General features: G+C 45.6%; 1 protein-coding gene across 3 annotated transcripts in view; it reads right to left on the bottom strand.

The window, feature by feature from the left end:
- Positions 1–709: 709 nt before the first annotated feature.
- Positions 710–21,640, bottom strand: part of FBLN2 (fibulin 2) — a 98,912-nt gene continuing 77,981 nt past the window's right edge. For all 3 annotated transcript variants that reach the window (XM_082060055.1, XM_082060054.1, XM_082060056.1), the window contains exons 9-17: positions 16,615–16,749; positions 14,203–14,340; positions 13,758–13,901; positions 10,239–10,367; positions 9,923–10,048; positions 9,168–9,284; positions 8,200–8,328; positions 3,295–3,418; positions 710–2,356 (exon numbers count right to left, since the gene is read on the bottom strand). In XM_082060055.1, coding sequence (XP_081916181.1) covers positions 1,999–2,356; positions 3,295–3,418; positions 8,200–8,328; positions 9,168–9,284; positions 9,923–10,048; positions 10,239–10,367; positions 13,758–13,901; positions 14,203–14,340; positions 16,615–16,749 — 1,400 coding nt within the window. In that variant the 3' untranslated portion in view covers positions 710–1,998. The remainder of the gene's footprint in view (positions 2,357–3,294; positions 3,419–8,199; positions 8,329–9,167; positions 9,285–9,922; positions 10,049–10,238; positions 10,368–13,757; positions 13,902–14,202; positions 14,341–16,614; positions 16,750–21,640) is intronic.

Here is a 21,640-nt window from a genome sequence, read left to right as displayed (position 1 = left end):
ATGGCCTGTCCAACTGTGCTCTGACAAGAGAGACTGTTGAGGCTTGAATATCATTTACGTTCAATCAAATCCTGATGCTGATGGAGAACTCTGGGTGACACTTGTATCGCCGCTTCACACGGAGGCTGCGGGATGAACCGGGAAGCTCCTGCTCGTCTTGGTGCTGTCGGGCCTGGGGCTGCGAGATCCGCGGCATCTGAAACGACAAATCACAGCAACATGGGTCTCTCTGCTAAATGCTTATGAAACTCTTCACTATGCAAAACAAAAGATGGATGAAGATCACTTTTACAAAATGATTTTTATAGAAAAAAAACAAACCAAAACAAACCAAAACAAAGCTTGTTGTATGCAAACTCAGATATCCCATATTTTACAGCTGGGGAAAAGTGATAATTTTTCCCTGGTAATGGGTCTTTGTGATGTTAGACACAGAAAGATTTGCACTTTTTTATCAATAGGAGAATCCAAATTTTAAGTTTCTTGAAGTGGAAGAAATTGGCCTTGGGATATAGTGAATACAGTACAGCTCCCCTCTCACCATGTGGGGTTTATGCCATTTTAAGATGCAGTTCAAACGAACCTTTTACAATATAATAAGATTGTTGATTATAGCATAACAAGACCTAAGATTGGATTTCTTGGGTTTTTTTTGTGTACACGCTGGACAAAACAAGATTGTAGAAAAGAACAGATTATTAAACTGCAGTGTGGTAAACATCAATATATTGTAGCTATGTTTTTCCTTTAAAACATTTTGCGGAATAATTATAATTGGAACAAAGGAAGCCCAGAAAGTTTCAACATTGGAGCCTTTTTGGAGGAAGGAAAAAAAAAAATCAAACCCAAAGAAAACAGCCATAAAGAAGTTCTGATATTCATTTCTAAATCCTAACAAATACTTCGATTATACTATGCTTTACCACATCTGGCCTTCAGCTTTGGACCACATCCAGTTTCCTGCAGAACGAGAGGAAATCCAGCTCAAAACTGAGGTTGTGCTATTCTCTAAATGGCATAATACAAACCACCAATTTAACGAGCATTTTCCTCTGCGTCATTGAGTAACACAACCGAAGCCATTTTCCTGCAGAAGAGAAGCAACTCCCCTTTGTGTTTATTTAAAGCTGCAAGTGGTTCCTCAGTGGCGCACCCACGCTTTAAAATGAAGAGCAGTAATTGATTATTTCGTTATTTCCATGTTTCCTCTTGGACATTCCTTTAAGAATTATAACGCATCTAATCTACGCTTATAGTTACCTAGATAGCATGAGTCTGTATAGAGAGGAATCCCAGCACCTATAAGGACAATTAGTAAAAACAACAACGTGAGCTTTCACCCCAAAGCACGACGTTCCCCAAGGCCTCGGTCTTGCGAATATTCACCATGTGTGTAGTCCTCCTAAAGCAAGACTCATTCGTAGGCTTTTTCACTGGTGGAGTTTTATTTTTATATATATATTTTAGGCAACATATTATGAAAGTTGGCAGGAGGAAAAGAACCCGGTAGGATGAGGTGAGCCAACCGTCAGCGTCCACGTGTGGCCGTCGCCGCCGCGTCTCCGCACAGAGGAACCTCAGTGGGGGCCGGCGCTGAGCCGGACCAGAACTTTGTGTCATAAAGAGAAACTGCTCAAGGTTTTTTCCCCTTAGTGGCAAAACCCAATGCTCCCAAGTGAACATCTTTCCTCTCTGGTGCAGATGTGACTAAACCTAAAAATAATTCCTAAGAAAAGGTTCCAGCACTTAACACAACGCATGTACTGTCTTTCTAACCCTTCCTACGCTCATTGTCAAATGACGATGTAAAGAATTACATAAGAAAACAAAACAAAACGATAAAAATTAACTTAATTTACACAACCAATAAAAAAGTTTAAAGCAATGATAGAAAAATAATATAAAGGCTAGATACATTAAATGCCAGTTCAACAGTATTAAGCTTTGGTAGAGCAGTTAAAGAGCATAGCACCAATAAAATCCAAGTCAATACACGCTTCAATACGCATGAGCTGTGATGAAAATGTAAATTTTGGCAAGGAAAGTAGTGTACGTTCCCTGACGCCACAGTTTCATTTCAACATCTAACAAAAAGTCTTTAGGCTCTTTGACTTGTCGCTGGAGATAGACGATGCCCGTGTACGAGTTCAGCCTTCGCGTGCTGAAGTAGTTCTCCTCGTTCCCCTTGTTGATGGTGAGGATTATGTTGTCTCCAGCGTAGGCAGGCGATGGTCCAATACGGAAAATATGAGCTGGGACCACAATATTGGTTTGGAAGTTCAGCTGGTAATAGGTAATGCGCACCGGGGTGTTTTGGCAGTCCAGGTAATTAAAACAACTGATTCGTTCACACCGCCTAGGAGATGAGAAATGAAGCACATTCAGTGTCCATATCCAGGTAAAAATATATGTATTTCAGAGAATTGCAAAAGTATTAGACAAACAGGTGTCCCAAATTTCAGCTGTGTACTAATCAGCTGCTTGTTCTGCTTTTACAGGGCCCATTTGTAAATGATATAAGTGTCAGAGTACAACAGTGTAAGAGAAAGATCACGGACGTGGGGAGCTGTGTGGGGAAGCACACAGCGTGGAAGAGGCGTCTGCGATTCATCCCTGACAGCGCTCCAAGAAAATAACAGTAAAAATGCTGAAAAAGGAGCTAAAACACGGGAATGGGAAACAAGCTCCTCAACTTGCAAAGCTGCTCGGTTATATACGGCAGGAAAAGTATGTTTTAAGTCATAAGGAATGGAATACAGCTTCCAAAGGCCCGGCAGCCACTGAGGCAGAAATGGGCAGGGAGATTTCGGGGCTCCTGAGCCCCAGCCGCTGCGGGATGTGCCCCTGCCAGACCCCTGCAGCCTGGCAAGCTCCTTATCCCGCTCCCCTTCCATGTTTCAACACTCTCTGAGGAGCTGCAACCTGAATATTAAACAGGGAGCCCCAAAACCACTGTAAAAGTGGCGCATGGAGCAGCCTGGCAGCCACTGCAACGACATAAGCAGCAGAGATGTTATTTTTTCTTAAATTTAATTATAAACAGAGCCTTGTTAGAGCTGTAGCAAGTTGAGCTGCAAGCTGCTGTTACAGCAGCAGTCGGGAGGCACATGGGGGCTCGAGGGCTGGGAAGAAGAGGCAAAAACTGGGAAGAAGAAGAGGCAGAAACTCTTCTCTATGGGGAAAGTCTGTGTGCTCCAGGTACCAAAGCATCTTCTCAGAGCTCTGGGTGCTTACGCTTGCCCACAAACTATTGCGCTACAGGGCTGCTGGCCGTGTTGTGATGGCGATACTCACATGTCAGACACTTTTCTGTAGTTGGAAGGGCACTCGAAGGACAGGCAGCGGAAGCTGCCCTGGATGTTGTAGCAAGTCTCTGCAGCTGAGCAGTTATGGGTTCCTATCGCACATTCATCGACATCTAAGAAGAAACACAAGGAAAAAGACATGCTAAGTTCAAAAATATGAAACTAATCACAATTTACAGGCTGTAATATGCTTATGAGCCTCTGTGTGCATGGGAAGAGGGGTCTGTGGGTGTGCAGAGGGCTGAGTCGCGGTGCCTGGGCAGTGCCGGTGCTGTGGGGCACACTTGGGCTGGGACAGGCACACCGAGCCCAGGTGTGACAGGTTCAGCTCTGCACACACGGAATCCCAGAATCCCAGAATGACAGGGGTTGGAAGGGACCCGGAAAGCTCATCCAGTGCAATCCCCCCATGGAGCAGGAACACCCAGATGAGGTTACACAGGAAGGTGTCCAGGCGGGTTGGAATGTCTGCACAGAAGGAGACTCCACAACCCCCCTGGGCAGCCTGGGCCAGGCTCTGCCACCCTCACCAGGAACAAGTTTCTTCTCATCTTTACGTGGAACCTCCTGTGTTCCATTTTGCACCCATTGCCCCTTGTCCTGTCACTGGTTGTCACCCAGAAGAGCCTGGCTCCATCCTCCTGACACTCCCCCTTTCCATATTGATCCCCAGGAATGAGTCCCCCCTCAGTCTCCTCTTGTCCAGCTCCAGAGCCCCAGCTCCCTCAGCCTTTCCTCACACGGGAGATGCTCCACTCCCTCCAGCATCTTGGTGGCTGCGCTGGACTCTCTCCAGCAGTTCCCTGTCCTGCTGGAACTGAGGGGCCACAACTGGACACAATATTCCAGGTGTGGTCTCCCCAGGGCAGAGCAGAGGGGCAGGAGAACCTCTCTGACCTACTGACCACCCCCTTCTAACCCACCCCAGGTACCATTGGCTTCCTGGCCACAAAGGCTCAGTGCTGGCTCATGGTCATCCTGCTGTCCCCAGGACCCCCAGGTCCCTTTCCCCTCCGCTGCTCTCTAATAGGTCATTCCCCAACTTACACTGGAACCTGGGGTTGTTCCTGCCCAGATTCAAGACTCTACACTTTCCCTTGTTCTATTTCATTAAATTTTTCCCCGCCCAGCTCTCAGCCTGTCCAGGTCTCTGATGGCAGCACAGCTTCCAGTGTCAGCCACTCCTCCCAGCTTGGTGTCATCAGCAAACTTGCTGATAGTCACTCTATTCCCACACTTTCTGGCATTTGCAGCAACAGGGTAAATCACATTGATTTCAATTCTGCTAAAATTCATGTCTTCTGCAGAAAAAATATTTCTTTCCTCGACATTATCAGTTAATAAGAACTGACAGTACGCTCGGCAGCACGTGCGATAATTAAGGGAGACACTCGTCCCTACCAGCAGCTCGTGGTCCTGCCCGTGCTGTGGGATAGTCCTGCCCATGCGTGGCAGAGGCTGTGGCCAGTGCAGCCACCCAGGGCCGTGAGCTTCCTTCTGGCCTTTGCAAACACCTGCACCTGCCTGTGAACCCAGCTATTCCCATCCCAAACACACCTGATGCACACAGGGTTTAGCTTCCCATGGAGAATAAACACGAGAAGGAAAAAAGTTGTCAAACCCCAAGACCCCCCTGTTTTGCCACTTCCCACTGCAATAAAAACCAAACACAAACATGTTTTGTTCAAATGATACATGAACACCTAGACAGAATTGTCTGTGTTGTCATATTCTCCCTTCTCCTGAGGTGTCTGAATTGTGTTGTAATATTATAAACTAGGCTGAAAGGAAGCAGAATAAAATAACTAACTAGTAGCACTCTAAGGCAGTGGAACCCTGAACTTCTCAGACCAGCCATCCCGTCCATCCCCGCAGCTGCTGTGCAAGCTTTCCACAGCTGTTGTGATTGAAAGTAGATTTTAAGTAGTTTCCTGAAAGTGATGGGCCAATTTTTACAGCTTCACAGGTCACTGGTACTCCCTGACCCACAGTTGGAGGCTCAGACGGCGCCGGTGTCCTGCACGGTGTTTCTAAAGCAGCGCGGTGCTCACAGCCCCATGCGCGTCTCACAGCTCCAGGGCTGGGGGGCAGCACCGGGCTCCTGGCAGCAGAGCCCGTGCGGGACCCATTCCGGGTGGGACACACGAGGGACGGCCCCTGACGAGGACTGGCCACTGCTATAACCCGCTCGTACGCTGCAGAACGTGTGTTATCGCAATGGCTCCTTCTTCACGGACAGGGCTGTGAAACGGCCACTTAACATTCCCCTGTCACCACAGCCTGCAGGGGCCTTAAAACACATCATGGATCGACAGACACCCTACATCTGCCAATACATCGCCCATTCACAGCCTGCTGTGACAAAAGCTTTCCATTAGGAATAAAGAAACCCACCAGAACATAACCAGCCCATGGTAAAAGCCAATGGGACCTTCTCAGTGACGTGTTGAAAACTGAGAAAACTGGGCTGTGCCTGGAGAAGAATTTGTCTGTGCACGAAGGCATGAAGGTTGCTCTGGATTAAAGCAGGGGGCACATCCAACACGCAGCAACCACTGCTGTACAGCTGCACCATCCAGGAGATGTAAGCTCCACCAGACTATTATGAAATACGGGAACCTCACTTTAGAACAAGGCCAAGTTAAATATAAATACACCATTGTAACGAGAAATAATGTTGCAGAAGACAAAAAAGAATATTTAAAGCTCAAAGACACTTTATGGCTTAGAGCATAAACGTAGTTACCTAAATAATACATACGCACAAACCCAAGCCACGGACCTTAAAATGCTGAAAACCAGATGCAATAACAAGGATCCAGCTTGAGCAAAAAATATTGGCAAAGATCCCACAGTCACATTGTGTACTCCCAAATGTCTAGACAACGCACGGAGGCTTTAAAATGAAATAAACGCTAACAGACAAACCACGCGGACTGTGCTGGGCTCTGCAGTCCTGCCAGTTGTCACAGAGGAGAGAGACTTAGAGGAAAACTCCAACCTCCCACTCCCTCCGTTCCCCTGGGACAAGAACTGGTCTCCCGCACTGAGCTGGCTGCTTTCAGAGCCTTGCAAAGCGAAGTATACAATAGGAAGCGGGAGAGAATCAAAGTAAATTAAATCCCTTGCTGATTCGCAGAAGTGCCCCTAGGTGAAAAGAAAATTTCTTCCATATTGCAACCATTGTCACGAAAGCGCTCGCTGCACCAGTGCGGCTGGGCTGCGAATACCACAGCCAGCACCTCCAAAATGTTCCATATGTGGAGACGCTATTACATGAGATAGAAGCCCTCTGTCTGAAAGAGAGGGTACAAAGAATGTACCACCAGCAACTCTGAAGAACTGCTCAGATGATGAGCAGTGGGGGCCAGACCTTCAGCTGGTGGAAACCAATATAATCATGAGTTTAGTCCAGCTGGCATCAATTCAGACTGTTTCCCTGACCATATTTTCAGAGACCTCAATATAAAAGCCCGCCCAGACTTGTAGCTACGCACTTGCAGAGCTCAAACAGGGCATGGACGTGGGGCTGGTTCCAGCGCCTGGCTGAACACCAGCTCTCCAGCCACGCACATGCCGAGTTCTGCAAGAGACCAACTTTGCCCTTGAAGGGTGCGTGTTCCAGCTGGCATAAGGACTTCAAAAAGCTTTTCTAAGCGTTATTGTACAGCTCACTTAGCAGGGCCGGTCTGTGCAATTGCAGGGGGAACGTGCAGGGAGGATTTCACACGATGCAAAGAATCCAAGTGGGGTCCCCAGGTCTGTTTGGAAACCTCCCTCCCGCAGCGCCGGGTGCGCTGGGCTGGAGCTGAGCTGGCCGGGGAGCGGCGGCGCGGCTCCGACCTCGCTGCTGGGGGAGGTGCCGGAGAACGGGCCGGCACTCCAAGGGGAGGAAAAAACCAACCAACCACAAAACTGCTGCTTTCTAAAGGTGATTTTTATGTAAGAAATGAAATGCCCACGGATGTCACTGCATTCTGAAGCCAAACTTAAAAAAAAAGCAGCTTTAAAAATCTTTAACAAAATTTAATTGTTACTTAGTCTGTTTGTCTCTCCAAAGTCAGGATCAAGTATGCTTATGCCATTCGTGATTTACACAGTGTAAATTCACTGCAGTTACCACTGAGAAGAGAAATTTAGCACAGGAGATACATAACCCCAAAGTTATGTGAAGGGTTCCTGAAAACCGGAGCGCAGGAAATGCCTGGTAGTTGGTGTAACCGACGGCAGGAATGCCCGCAGAGTACGCGAAGGTAACCAGATCTTCAATCATCATCACACAGGCAGCGCATCCTTTGGAAACCAGGGCTTTTTACTTCAAAACCAGACAGCTGCACACCAGATGAAAAACACCAGACACCCAGCAGACACTTGTGTGATTATGGAGAAAAGGTGTGTGTGTGCAGGGAGGACACATCTCACACTCACTTTTACTAACACCAACATATTGAAGCTCAGGTGGCAGATATGACATGCAAGTTCCTGTCACAGCTCCCCCATTCGCTCTCCTCATTTTCTGGAGCAGGAAACCGCAGCTCATCATGGAGCCACAGACTCCTACATCTGGCACCTCTGCAAACCAGCTCACTCACCGCTGCGCCAAGGGGCACATTGTGCAAGTCGTCATCCATCTGAACGACAACATGGGCTCCCTTGGGAATTCATTTAAACAACGAGCTCACACTGACAGCTGAGTTGCCGCGGCACATTTTCTAAGACAGGATAAAGCTGACACTGCAGATACCAATATTTGGAAACTTTGTCAAATACTGGCTTTTTGACAGTGACTAATGTAATAAAATTTGGATTTGACTGAATAATCATGATGGCTTAGATCATTCTGAGGATTAAAACTTCATGATAAAATCCTTGCAGTTCCTAAAGTCCTCATTACCTCGACAGGTTCTTCCATTTGCTGCCATGGTATATCCCTGCTCGGGACAAGCACACTGGTAACTGCCAGGAACATTCACGCAGCGGAAAGTACAAAGAATGCCTGCGCTCTGTGTGCACTCATCGATATCTGGGGAAAAAACACAATTACAAACATATGAGAAGAACAGAAGTCTGAAAAGGGAGGCTGTAGAACACAAGGAGATTCTTATCTGATGCATTTATAATATATTCTTAAACAAGAACGCAACCATGAAAGTTTGCCATTGCTCTAGGACCGCTGATGGCTCTTTCTGAAATGCTGAACACAAGACTGCTGCCAAAAATACTGGTTGCAAGTAGGGTGGACTTACGGAAAAGAACAATAAGTCTGGGGCAGATCTGAATTTAAAACACTCTAGCACCTCTGTAATTCCCCTAGGGTTGCTTCAGGGGCTTCCTTGTGCCAGGAAGAACATGGGTTTCTTCATTATTTCCTAAACAGAGACTCTCCGAAGTATGTGTCAGGATTGGTAACTTCAAGAAATCAGGTAGAACATTTCTCTTCTCCATTCTGATCACTCATTCACCCTCCACCAGCAGAAGTCAGGGCAAGCCTTCTTGCAGCTGTGGCTGAGAGGAGGTTTTAATTGATGCAATATAGGTAAAATATCTTCCCTCCTCATTTTTTCAGTCATAATCTCTAGCCCCATGAACCTTGCTGGTTCTACACAAGTGTATTCCAGCCCAAGCAGGAGGCATGAAAAGAAACTGAATTTTCTAATAGCTGGAGTTACCTTTTGCAGCTTCTGCAGCCAGGTGTAACTCAGGATCAGCCTTGGGCACCACCTGCAGCACTCGGTGCTCAGTGAGAGCTCAACAGCACCAACTGCTAATGAGTCAGACAGCACTGACCGCTAACGAGTCAGACAACACTGACCGCTAACAAGGACGCACATTGAACTCGACCTGGGAAAGCAGCAGCCTCACCTTTACAGGAATGCCCGTCTTCTGCCAGCTGGAAACCTTGTCTGCAGTAGCACTGGTAGGAACCGTAGACATTGGCACACTCCTGGCTGCAGGGACTGGTGTCACATTCATTCACATCTGCATCCAAAAACAAACCCACACGCATTGCCACAACAGTTCAGAGCAGTAACTTCCACCACTTCTTGCCTCTGGGAACAGCTACCAGACCCTTCTGCTCAGAGGGAATAAGGAAGGACTAATTTACCCCAAGGAGATGTTTTTGCCACCTCAGCAGAATGACAGGAACTGTGAGGATGGCTGTTGCACCTGAATTTCATTTCTATATATGCCAATAAAAACATGTCCACATGCAAACGTGTTTCAGACCTTACATGTTACGGTTGATTAAAAATATGTAATCATTATCTTAAAAATGCAATGGAGACCTTACCAAATTTCCATTCTATTCAAAATCAAGTTTTTCAAGTTTTGTCACTACCAAGTTTCATCTTTATTAAAATTCGAATGAAAAGTTTCATTTCTAACTTAGTTATGTTCTCCTTCTCTCTGGAAGGAAAGGAAAAAGGGCGTAAGGGAAAGGAAGGAAGAGGAGAAACGTGTCGGCTCTCATCTGACAGTTTGAGTGTTTGATTGAGTATCTGCAGATTTGAGGACACATAAATAATGGGCTTACTGTATTTATGTTTCACCTCAACTCCTCTAAAGTCCCTTAATTCACACTGCAATTTCTTCTTCATGGAAAAAAGGTCTGGTACCTTCACAATGCTTCCCATCGTAAGACAGGCGGAAACCAGAAGAGCAAGTGCAGTGGTAGGAGCCAGGGGTGTTCTCACACGTGTGCTGACACAGGCGGCCAGGGTAATTCCAGCACTCATTGATATCTGCAAATACACGATCAACTTAGAAACAAAAGCATCAAACGAGATGCAGGGAGATATTTTTAAAAGCGTCCCATTTGCATCTTTGGAGGCGCCGCACTGCAGAACTAGTAACTGCAATGGTGCTACGTACTGCCCCGAGGTGCGAGGCTCCATCAACCAGTCGTTTGATCCCACCCTGTGCCTTACGTACCGATGCAGCTCCTGCTGAACGCATCGTACTGATAGCCCATCTTGCAGTCGCAGCGATAAGCGCCGGGGAGGTTGTGGCAAATCTGCCCTTCGCCGCAGCGGTGCACACCAGTCTGACATTCGTCCACGTCTGCAGAGCCACAGAAAGCAATTAGCTTAAATATAGTTTGATGAAAATCAGCGTTTACGAAGAGGAAAAACAAAATTAAATGAAATAACAGGAATAGAAACTTTTAGGGTTGTCCCCTGGACAGAACAAAGAAGAGCAGCTCTTCCCACCGTGCTCTTCTCAGCTTTCTGTATCTCCCAGTCAAACTTCTGGAAAGCAATACATTATCGAAAAAGTGAAAATGGGGACTGTAACCGCAATGGAGCTTTCCCAGCGTATTCTGCAATTCAGTGTAAACACATTTTGATTCTGATGGAACTGTGACATTTCAACACCCTGTTCTGCTCTGCCATTACGTGAGTCACAGCAAGCCATTTCAAGCAAAGCAAGAACCAGCCAGAAATTCTGCTCATCCCGTCAATTAAAGCTACTGCTATTTTCATCCCCAGTTGCCATTTCAATCTCGCTTCTGCTGTCTACCTTTTGCTCTCTCCCAATGTCCATCTTCTTTCTTTACGCCATCCAGTCACATTTTGATATTCCTCACGGCCTCATCCAAAATCCAATACCAACAAATCAGTCGCTTCTCCGCTCACACGCATCACTTCCAATCTCATTTTAAAAGCCCTCAGATGACATGAGGGTTTTCAATACACGCTGATTTCCAAGACTTGAAACATGACTAAATAGCTCATCAGTATCTAACAAATTCCTGTTACCATCTGTGGCAAGAAGCATCAAAAGTCTGATTAACCCTCAGAAACTTCAAGTATTCTGAGTTCTGCCATTTAGTAACCCATCAGATCCTGCTTCCTTCCTAGTATTCACATCTCCAACTATTTTCACAACCCAAATCCCTGTTCATGCAATATTAATTAGGATGGTAGTCTAAGGCTAATGGGTTCTCCATACTGTCCTATTTGAAGTCACAGATTCGAGCCCTATTTGATTCCCAAGGGTTCTGGGCAGTTCTGATCACAATTCCTCGTGCAATTTCTGACCGGCTCAGAGATTCCTGCTGAAATCCCACCTCCTCATTGTCTCTTAAGATCAGAGGTGGCATCAAAACAAGGACATTTCTGATGCAGGTACAAATTTGTAAAGTAGCAGTTTTATTTGCAACGATTTCATGTGTGCACCATTCCATTAGTTTGTCGAAAATCAAATATTCAATCGCTTTCAGACTTTAATTAGTTCTAGAGCATTATACCATCAGCAGTGTGCTATATTTCAGGACAGCTGGAGTGGCTTTCAGTCAAATGAATGTAAGAACTAGTTTTTAATAACTCATTTGCTAAATCAGATCATATAAACCTTTTGAAGAGAGACGAATCCTCTAAACCAGGTGTGTCAGACTCATTTTCACCGGGGACCGCATCACCTCGTGGTTGCCTTCAAAGGACTAAATGTAATTTTAGGCCTGTATAAAGGTAACTGCTCCTAAGAGTTTGACACCCCTGTTCTAAGCAGTGTAGTTCTGGAGAAACATGTGCAGCTGATGTATTTACTACTAGGAATAAATCTGAAGCAGGAATCTAATTAGCTATTGTAATCCTGTAAGGAAACTAGTCTTTATCATAGAGAGGAAATTAGGACCATATGCTTCTCTTTCTTCTTCTCCATGCACTCTGCCTATTAAAGAAATTCATACCACAAAAATACCAAAAGATATAGACTGCAGAGTGCGCAGGGCAAAGCCAGAGAATTCACCGATTAACGTTAAACATTTGTTTTCCCAAAATCAGACTAGGTAAGTTTCCTTACACCCACTCCTGAAAAGCATTGTCAGTCACACAAAGTGTCACCAGTAATTAGAACACACTGTGCTACCTCATCACACTTTAAAGATATAAATGCTGTAGGAATAATGGCAATTTCCTCCTCTCACACATTTGCACACAGTCACTGTCTTTGAGGAACAACTGGGCAAAATATGCTGGATTCTCCCTATAAATCATCAGTTTGAAATTTAGGAATGGAATTTGCCCCGGCCTTTCACAGGGCTGGCAAACGAAGGCCGTCAGCACTACGGCCAGGACACTCGAGCTGCTCGGTGACGACCGCTGAATTTGGGAACAATGGCATTTCTGGAGATGTTGGCAACGGCGGTAACTCCATAAACCATTTCAGGGCCACCATGTGCCTGATGGTGCAAACACACCTGAGCCAGCGGGCTCTGCTGAAACAGGGCTGATGGAAACCAGCCGAAGAGCTGAGACAGGACTTCTGGAGCTTCCCTTTGTAACAGTCAAAACATCTCAGGCTGCTATATAACAGGGCAGCAAATGAGACCGCACTACCGTGTCCCAAATGTACAAAGCACAACCCCCTAGAGCTGTATTAGGACGGTTTCTCAATTTCCTCAGTTACAAACATAAATTGTCCACATCTTCTGGTACTTCCAGATCTTCCCCAGTGGCTGTGCATTGTCTGGATAGTCCTGGGGGGAAACCATGAAGGGAGATGCAGCGTAATCAAGAGCAAAAGGGAGAATGCAGAAATTTATGTGTAGCTATACTGCTATTTTTCGCTACTGTCAGTCGTGACTGACATGGCTTCCACCCACCTGTAGCATTACAAAAGTATATCTATTTTTCATTTTGTCATCCTTCTTTTTATTGAAAGGGAACATAAGTAGGAATTATTAGGATATCATCAGTAAACAAAATACTGATTTGTCGTCTTTTTTTTTCCCTGCCATTGTTTCACAGTTTTGTATTTCATGTAACACAGAACACAGGGAATTCAAAAAGGCACAGCCAGCCCCGCCTGGCACCAAGGGCCAAGTGCTCAGTTCCTTTGTGTCTCATGTGCTCATTTGCAGAACAAACGCTCACAAGATCTGAAATCTGCTATTGAGTCGCTAACTCTATAAACGCAGTGGAACAAATACAAATCAGTAGCGAGCTGTGTGCCAGCCTGTATGAATATTTCAACGTTCTTTTCACAAAGGAAGAACTGATCCTAACCATACACACCGGTGGGTGTGAATGGCGAGCAGCAGAGAACACCCACTGAGCGCTGCTCTCGCGATCCACAAACCCAGTCGTTCTTGTTTGCTGCATCCCACGCTTCACATCATATCACTTACAGTGTAAAAACCAGCAATGGATCATGGCTTTCGCTGACAGCATGAGGTTAAATATTAACTAAATCACATCCACTTCAGAGTGGAAGCCAGTAAATGCCACATGCAGCCAAACCCGGTGTCACCGGGTGCACCGAGGGACCGCAGGCAGCAGCGAGACACCAGCGCAGCGTCACTGAGCGGCCAGGACAGCAAACACGCAGCAAATTCCCCGTCCTCGCAGGACCTTAGGACTCTGGAGGCAACGCAAAACCTCTTTTTAGAACTGAAATGTACTTTTTCCTCCGAGAGGGCAGCCGAGCAGCCACTGGACCGGCCCTTACCGACGCATCGGGTCCCCTCCTCGTTGGAGTGGTATCCTCTGCTGCACGTCAGCGTGTTCCTCTGGCAGGTGTAAGACCCGACGGTGTTGATGCAGTTGAATCCTGGTTTACACGGCTCAGGGAGAGATGTGCATTCATTAATATCTGGTGAAGAAAATGAATTAGCATAGTAAGAGAAGCTATTTAACCTTTCTGGTCTGTTTTCTTCCAGCTGTCACTTCTTTTCCTTCTTTTCAATTTCTTGTGCTGCAAAGATAAGTCTGCTGTGCTAACACTTACAAATTCAATATGCAAGCACGCGTATCTTTAAAAGGACAGCAATGTTTAAATTAAATTCACAGCAGGAAAACTACATGTGGTCAGTATGCACCCCTTGGGCAGGCTAAAAAGAACAGGAGCTGGCTGGTGCTGCACACACAACAAACATCTTGCTGCTCACACTTACCAACACAGTTTCCCTCAGGGTCTTGTAAAAACCCATCCATGCAGCGCTGCTTTGACTCGCAGTAGAATGACCCTTCTGTATTCTGACAAACAAAGTTTACTTTACAACTGTGAGTTCCTCTCTCGCATTCATCAATATCTGTTGATAGATCAAAACACCAAATTGTGACTGGCTGAGCTGTAACCTTCAGTAATCTTCGCGACTTCTCAGGGAGGACGTTAGGAAACATTATTTAAAGCGGACACTCAGCGCTGCCTACGGGAAATCGGAGGTTTAGGCGTGTTTGCTCTTGGACACCCACTTCAGCGTGGGCTTCAGAATGTGTCAGGTCCTGCCGCAAATTCAATTCAGGTCCCTGCTGCCTTGTTCACAGCATCTTTTGTGAGCCACAAATACTGAAACGTTCAAAATCCTAAGGACCCCAGATAAAACGAGGAATAGGGTACACATAACAAAGCGTGTACCATTCCTCAAAAGCAAAATGGTCTCTTATTCCTTCTGTACCTCAGGAATTCTAGGTAGAAACTGACCTGCACTGAAGTTGATATTAATAGGGCACCTCACGTTAACAGGGCCGGGATCTCACTGTGTACATGGGCACAGATGTACTTACATACACAGAACAAACACTTATTCAACTCTGAAAACTATTCTGAAGAAAGTCTGAATGAGGGGTAGGAACGTCGGTAACAAATGTTGCTTTTTTTCCTTACTCTGCAGCCAGAGCTCAACGCCGCTTTCTCAGTTTTTATTATGTATATGAACTTGTTTTCAAATGACATTGACCAACTTGGTGCTTGCTCTCTAGGCACACTGAAAACACGTCCTGCAAGGTTCAAACTTATCCATTTACACTCGACTGATCCGTGTTGAGCAACTGATCAGGTGGTATAGTGGCATCGCTTCCATTTTCCAGATGAAGAAACCCCACCTAGGAACAGACTTCAGCTCTAAACATGTTTAAAATTCAGTTACTAAAACTCTTTTCAAATACTGCTGTGACGTACGCTGGCTCCTGAGAACACTCCCTGAGATGAACATCTTTACTAAAGGATAAAGACAAACAGGGGAATCTCCAGAGCTGAGGAGTCTCCGCTCCTGCGGGCGGGAGGAGAGCGGCTGGCACTTCTATTCTAACTCCACAATTAAATGGTAATGCTACAAGGGAACTCCACCAGTCTCCCAGAAGACACCGTATTCATAACTCTTCCTACCATATTTGTAGACTGAGACAAAGAAAAATGTGGAATTGTGTATTTTGTAAACCTCTGCAAATTCACTGGTTATCTGTCAGCATTTTAGTCTTTCTTATAAGCCATTAATTTAAAGGCTACTTCACAAGAGTTTGTAAATTTTATAATCTGTTATTATCTAACTTTAAGACTAGAAAGCAATTTAGATTAGCAATAAATGGTGGAAATGCTATAAAACCAGACAACAGAACAAGATGTTCACATACAGCCTGTTCGAGTAAACGAAGATTTACTTATGACAGCTGTGTATAAAGTGAGATTTCCGATCGTTTGTATTCTATAACCTTACGTTATATATCAAGAGCTAAGTTCCTTCCTTAGGCATCTCTTACTCCAGCTGTCAGGAAACTATTTGTGTAAAAATACAGGAGTAAATAGCAGCGAGTTCTGCCCTGGAATGCAGGACACGTGTCCCTTGCACACTCCTGTGCTGCAGAGCGACTTGGGCAACGCCGTGATGGCCGAGCTCGCCTTCTCCATTGGACCTCGGACAGACCGAGAGTGGGGGCAATGAAGAATAAATAACTGCTTAACCCCATGGCCGTTCCAGATGTAAATAAATGCAGACAGACCTCCTAAACACAGGAAGGACGGACTGAGCGAGCCCCAGGAGAAAAGCAGAGCTAGGCACAGGAGTGTAACGGGAATTCTCCATCAGTGAGCTCCCTCTCACCCCTTAAACCCAGGGTAGATCCTAATTCAGAAGGATTCATCCATTTTCCAAATAATTTATAGTTATCGCTGGCAACTATTTCCAATAAGTGAATGTACAGAAGGGGCCTATGAAGCCAAAAATTTCCATGATGATCTGCTTTTTTTTAATTACAACCCTGATATCACAAACCAGCAGCAATAAAATGCTTGGCAAGCCTTTCCTTTCCTTTCCTTTCCTTTCCTTTCCTTTCCTTTCCTTTCCTTTCCTTCCCTTCCCTTCCCTTCCCTTCCCTTCCCTTCCCTTCCCTTCCCTTCCCTTCCCTTCCCTTCCCTTCCCTTCCCTTCCCTTCCCTTCCCTTCCCTTCCCTCCCCTCCCCACCCCCCCTCCCCTCCCCTCCCCTCCCCTCCCCTCCCCTCCCCTCCCCTCCCCTCCCCTCCCCTCCCCTCCCCTCCCCTCCCCTCCCCTGTGACAGCAATTGCACCAGCTGAAAACCACCTGTCTTACCAAGGCATTCTCCATCCTTGAGCTCATAGCCAGGCTGACAGCTCAGCTCCTGCAGACAGCGGAAGGACCCCACGGTGTTGACACAGTGCTCTCCCCGCTGGCAGCTGTGTGTGTCTGTTACGCATTCGTTCACGTCTACAAGAAACGGTTAAACAGTTCAGTGCCTCGTGTTTATCAAGTGATCTGCCTCTTCCTGCTCTTTGGGAAGGAGTCACGAGCTCAAGGGAAACCATTCCTTCCAAAAGATAGTCAATATACTTCACCACGGTGTTCTGACGAAGGTTTTTTAATTCCAGATCTGTTGTTAACACAGAGTAACTCGAGACACAAATCGCAGGGAGATTTCCTTGGTGCAGGCACTGTGGACAAGGGGTGGACAGAACTGACCAAACACAGGGTGGGCAGAGGACTGAGAACCAGCTTCTCTTTCACTGGACAGAAACCTCCCAAACAAGTGAATGAGAATGTGATTAATGCCCCTTGCTCGTTAGCAGCTCTCGGTCCTGCTGGTGTGGAACTGGGGCCACCCAACACCCTCATCACACAGGGAACGTGTCGGCAGAACTGGATATGCAGGAAAAGGTACCGAGAGGAATCCTGAAGCTCAACCAAGCTCCTAAATTTGTACTTAAACCTTCAAAGAGATCTGGTTTCAGCAGGTGGAGGTGCAGAAAGGTTCTTTCAAAAAAAACCCACTGAACTAGCGGATTGCGGAATGCAGGACACCATTTGGAAAGGAATATGCCACACCTTTAAAATTATACATTTTGATAGGCTTGAACAAAATAACCTCAAATTCAGGTTTTGCTCATTTTAATATGAAAGCTAGGAATACCACAAAGAGCAAATACAAGCAACAATAAGGGTAGAGATTGGAACAGAAACTTTCTTGCCGTTCTCCACAAAATCTTACGCGCTCACAGTTCTATATAAAGCCAAGAAGTATTTTTAGAGCTAACGAAAGCCAAATGTGACCATAACGACTACCAATCATCCGGCTCCTCCGCACATGGAGCTGTTCTCATACTACACAATACAGCAAGTATTGTTCAAATCAGATTTTCCTCTGGGCTGTAGAACCTCGTTCCCAGATAAGTAAAGCAGCAGATCCATTGCTTTCCCTCATGGACCTGAGTTTATCTCCTCTTGCAAACCACAAAGAGCTTTCCCATATAAACAAACTGTCAGTAATTTTCGGTTTGTGCTGGGGTAAATTTTATTAAACAGTGCAACCTCTCTCTACTTTTTTCTCCCTGTTGATTATTCATAAAACCAAGAGCACCCACAACCCGTCTCTGCTCAGGACAGGAAACCAACTCCACAAGGCAGCAAGATGCTTGACAGAGCACCAGGAAAAAGATGAGTTATGGGTTCAGCTTGAAACAAAGTTAATTCCCAACGCTGGACCAGCTGCAGCGTTCAGCCAACAGAACTGAGACTGTGAGGTAGAGCAAGACTATCTGTATAAAATAACAGGAAGAAGAGGGAAAATAATTCAGTTGCAAACAAGTGATACAGTTAATTTTTGAGAAATCTACTCTCTTCGAATTACTTCAGCTCTATTTGGTCTCTGGAATACATCTGTGTTATTTAGGGCCGTTATTTTGCAGCCGCCCGTCCCGCGCTCACAAACCGTCCCTACGGTTCAGCAATAAAACGACCACTTAGTGCTCACGCTGCAGGAGGGAAAATGTAGATGAGAGCAGCAAAGCAGAGCGTGCACGTGGGTGGTGGTGATGGCTTTGCCTGAACGTCACCGGGAAAAGCAATCCGCTGTGAAAACCCCCAGCTCCTGTCTCTGGAGAACATGGATTTTCAAGCTTAAGACATTTTAATATCTGCTCACTAAGTTACACAAAGCTGGCGTGTACGAGCTATTGAAACAGCTGGTGACTCTCCACTGCGCATGGTTGGCTTTCAGGAATTCGGGATATCTGCTCGAGTGTACCTGGGATTACAGTCTTCTTACTCCTGTCCCTAAAATATGCACGGAGTAGCATCACTAAACCGACAATCATTTGCAAACAAGTGACCAAAGCTTTCCTCGTGGTGTCTGAGATGGCTCAGGACAAGGCACAAAAGCAGTTAGGCTAGAAAAGGGAAACCTGGGGCTAATACGGCTGCAATGGGGCAGTTCAACAAACCAGAAACCCCCGCGTGGCTGTGTCTTCCCCCTCCACTGGAGAAGGAGGAAAAATGGTACATACAGCAAATATTGTGCAGGCTCCGCACACAGAGCAGAGCTGTGCGTGAGCAGGGAGCGCTCAGGGTCTATCTGCTCCAAAAGAAAGAGAAGCTGCAGAGTTTTCTAGATTATTTACAAGGATACCTGTAAAAACCTGACTTGCATTAGAGAAATACAGAGGTTTGTTATTTACTGAGGGAGAAGCTTTACAAACGAGCGATGCCTGAGGTTTATCTTATACCAGCCACAACAAAACTCCGTTATAATGTCACAGGGTAGAGGACAGGAGAGGAAGAAAGTGAATAAAAGGAAGCACTTGGCATTTGTATAGCACCTTCTGCCAAAGGTGCTGACAAACACGCATTCATTTCGTTTCAGAACGCCCCTGGGAAATGTAGAAAAGGGTAGATACATCCCTACCGCATAGTCCAGGGGGAACATCAGGGGATTGAGGAGTGAGGTTTTCAGGAGCAGAAAGCGGGGACCTGCAGCAGGCTCAGGAAAGCCCTGACACACCAGACGGGCCAACTGCGAGTATCGCCTTCTCACAACCTGCTGTCTCCTCTGTAAAGGCAGCCCTCCCTCCAGTGCTGCTCTCCCAGCCATTTAATTTACACTAAATAATTCTACTAATTTCCCATGCTTAGCAGAATCTCCGATTTCAGAACAAATAAATCATAAAAAAATCCAATTTCGACAATTTAAGGAAAACCCAAGAAAACAGTAAATCACATTTCTGCTCTGAACTATGACACTGAATAAATTTCCTGCTCATTCTCTCAGGATGCTCATTAATAAGATGAGATCACAGAGCTTTGAAAGAACATCACCCAAGCCGTGATGGTCAGAAAAACAATGTTATAAATGCAGGGAGAGCACAGGGGTGGAAGAAGGTGATTGAGTTCACACGTGACATTACAGTCACAGGTGCTGCTGCTTTCGTGAACGACCAGAGCAATCCAGGTCTCTGTTTTCCCAGGCGTCAGCACACAACACTCCTAAACCTGCCTCTAGGAAAGCACCTCAAATAGAAACTATTTCATAAGCTCAGGCCTTGGCTGTTTGAAGCAAATTAAATCCTCAGAAATACACTTGTAAAAATACATTGGTTTCTTATATGAACTTAAATAGCAGGGATGATACAGCAGAATTATGATGCATCTTTGACTTTTACACAAAGAAGTCTGTGCCAGAATCAACAAAGGACTAATCTGAATTTCAACATTCCATCACTTCGGAATGGATCTTTTCCGCTGCCCGGACTTAGGCAGAATTCTTGAGCTGTATTTATGAAGTTTTGTTGCTTCATGATGTCTGGGGATGGGGCGGTATGGACACTGTCCACAGAGATCAACTGCTGTGTTTTCTTAGCTCAGTTTAACAGTCAGCAGCGCCGCTGTGGCCATCATACCTAGGAACTTTTACAACTTTTGCACAAAGTTATATGTATCCTGAGAATGTATTGCTAGGGAAAAAGCCAAATAGCATACAACTCCTGATGGTAACTGGCTGAGCAAATGCTGCACATGTGTTTTTACTAACTCATATTGAAATGTCATATGCAAGGATGGCCAGAGAGCCTTTTAGCACAAATGGTTTAAATGCATTGCAGAGCATGAAGAATGATGCTGCTGTGGTGAACAGCTTATACCGATCATCTTACCAACACATTCCCTGTGCCTGCGGAATATAAAGCCCTCTGCACAGATCACTCTGTGGTTGACACAGCTGAATGATCCCAGTGTGTTCACACATAATTGTGCTCTGGAACAAGCGGGAGCACCTGTGAGGCACTCATCCAAATCCGCATTGACATGTTGCAACCAAAAGCAAACCCCAGAATTCCCTTAGAACCATTTCTGAAAGGAAACAACGCTGCTTTCACGCTGGAGATGTCTGAATGAAGTGTGTTGGAGCTCCCACATCAGCACGGTGCTATGATACATACAGTGTTACACTGAAAATAGCGCTGGAATAAACTCTCTGAGATTATCTAGTCCTTGCTCACACCCCTACGCTTTTGTCATTTCAGAAAGAGCCATTCTTAAAACCAGGCGGTCACGCAGAGGCAATGCAGACTCTGCAGGAAAGCTGTTTCAGTGCACCACCACCCTTACCATCAACCACTTACTTTAATATAGATTATAAACATGCCCTTCTACAATTTAAACCCACTACTTTCTTCACCTCCTGTAGGAAAACAACTGCCTTGAAATGCCTCTTTTGATTCTGACATTAATTAATCAAATTAGCTTCCACCACACTTGAATAAGCAACGCACAGTGAATGTTTGATCTGGTGATATCACATTCCCATTTTCTTCACAGACTATCTGGAATTTCATGAAAATTATTCGTTACTCAATAAGATCTGAAATTAAGAGGGATGTGGATCACTTGTGAACAATTCTGGGCATCAGAAGCTTCTATTGAATTTCACTACTGGCTGTTAGTGCTCCCACACTTATAGATTTATAATTAAGGTACGTCACAGGGTACTGCTTCAAACCCCCAAATCTCTCCTGGGAAAACATATCATAAACATGTCCATTTAAAATGTATACAATGTGAACAATCACGATGCAGCTTTGGCATTCACTGCTCATCGTGGTGCTTCAGCATCGACTGAATCCCATGGAGCTGGCCCGGCCCGCAATGGCACATTCATCGTAGTGGTGAAGCCTCATTGAATTCAGGTTTTCAAGGCAAGCAGGAATAAAACAAACCAAAAAGGTGACAGGGCAGAGCTGTTGCTCTGAGGGGGTTCCTCAGGCCAGGAAACGTGCCCACGTCCTGCCAGCTGCTGCCCTTCTCAGAAGAAAGGCTGCATGCTCATAGCTGT

This window comes from Streptopelia decaocto (genome assembly GCF_964273445.1).
Source record: "Streptopelia decaocto genome assembly, chromosome: 8".
Taxonomy (NCBI): Eukaryota; Metazoa; Chordata; class Aves; order Columbiformes; family Columbidae; genus Streptopelia; species Streptopelia decaocto.
Note: the sequence above shows the minus strand (reverse complement) of the source record. Positions and strands in the feature narration are given on the sequence as shown.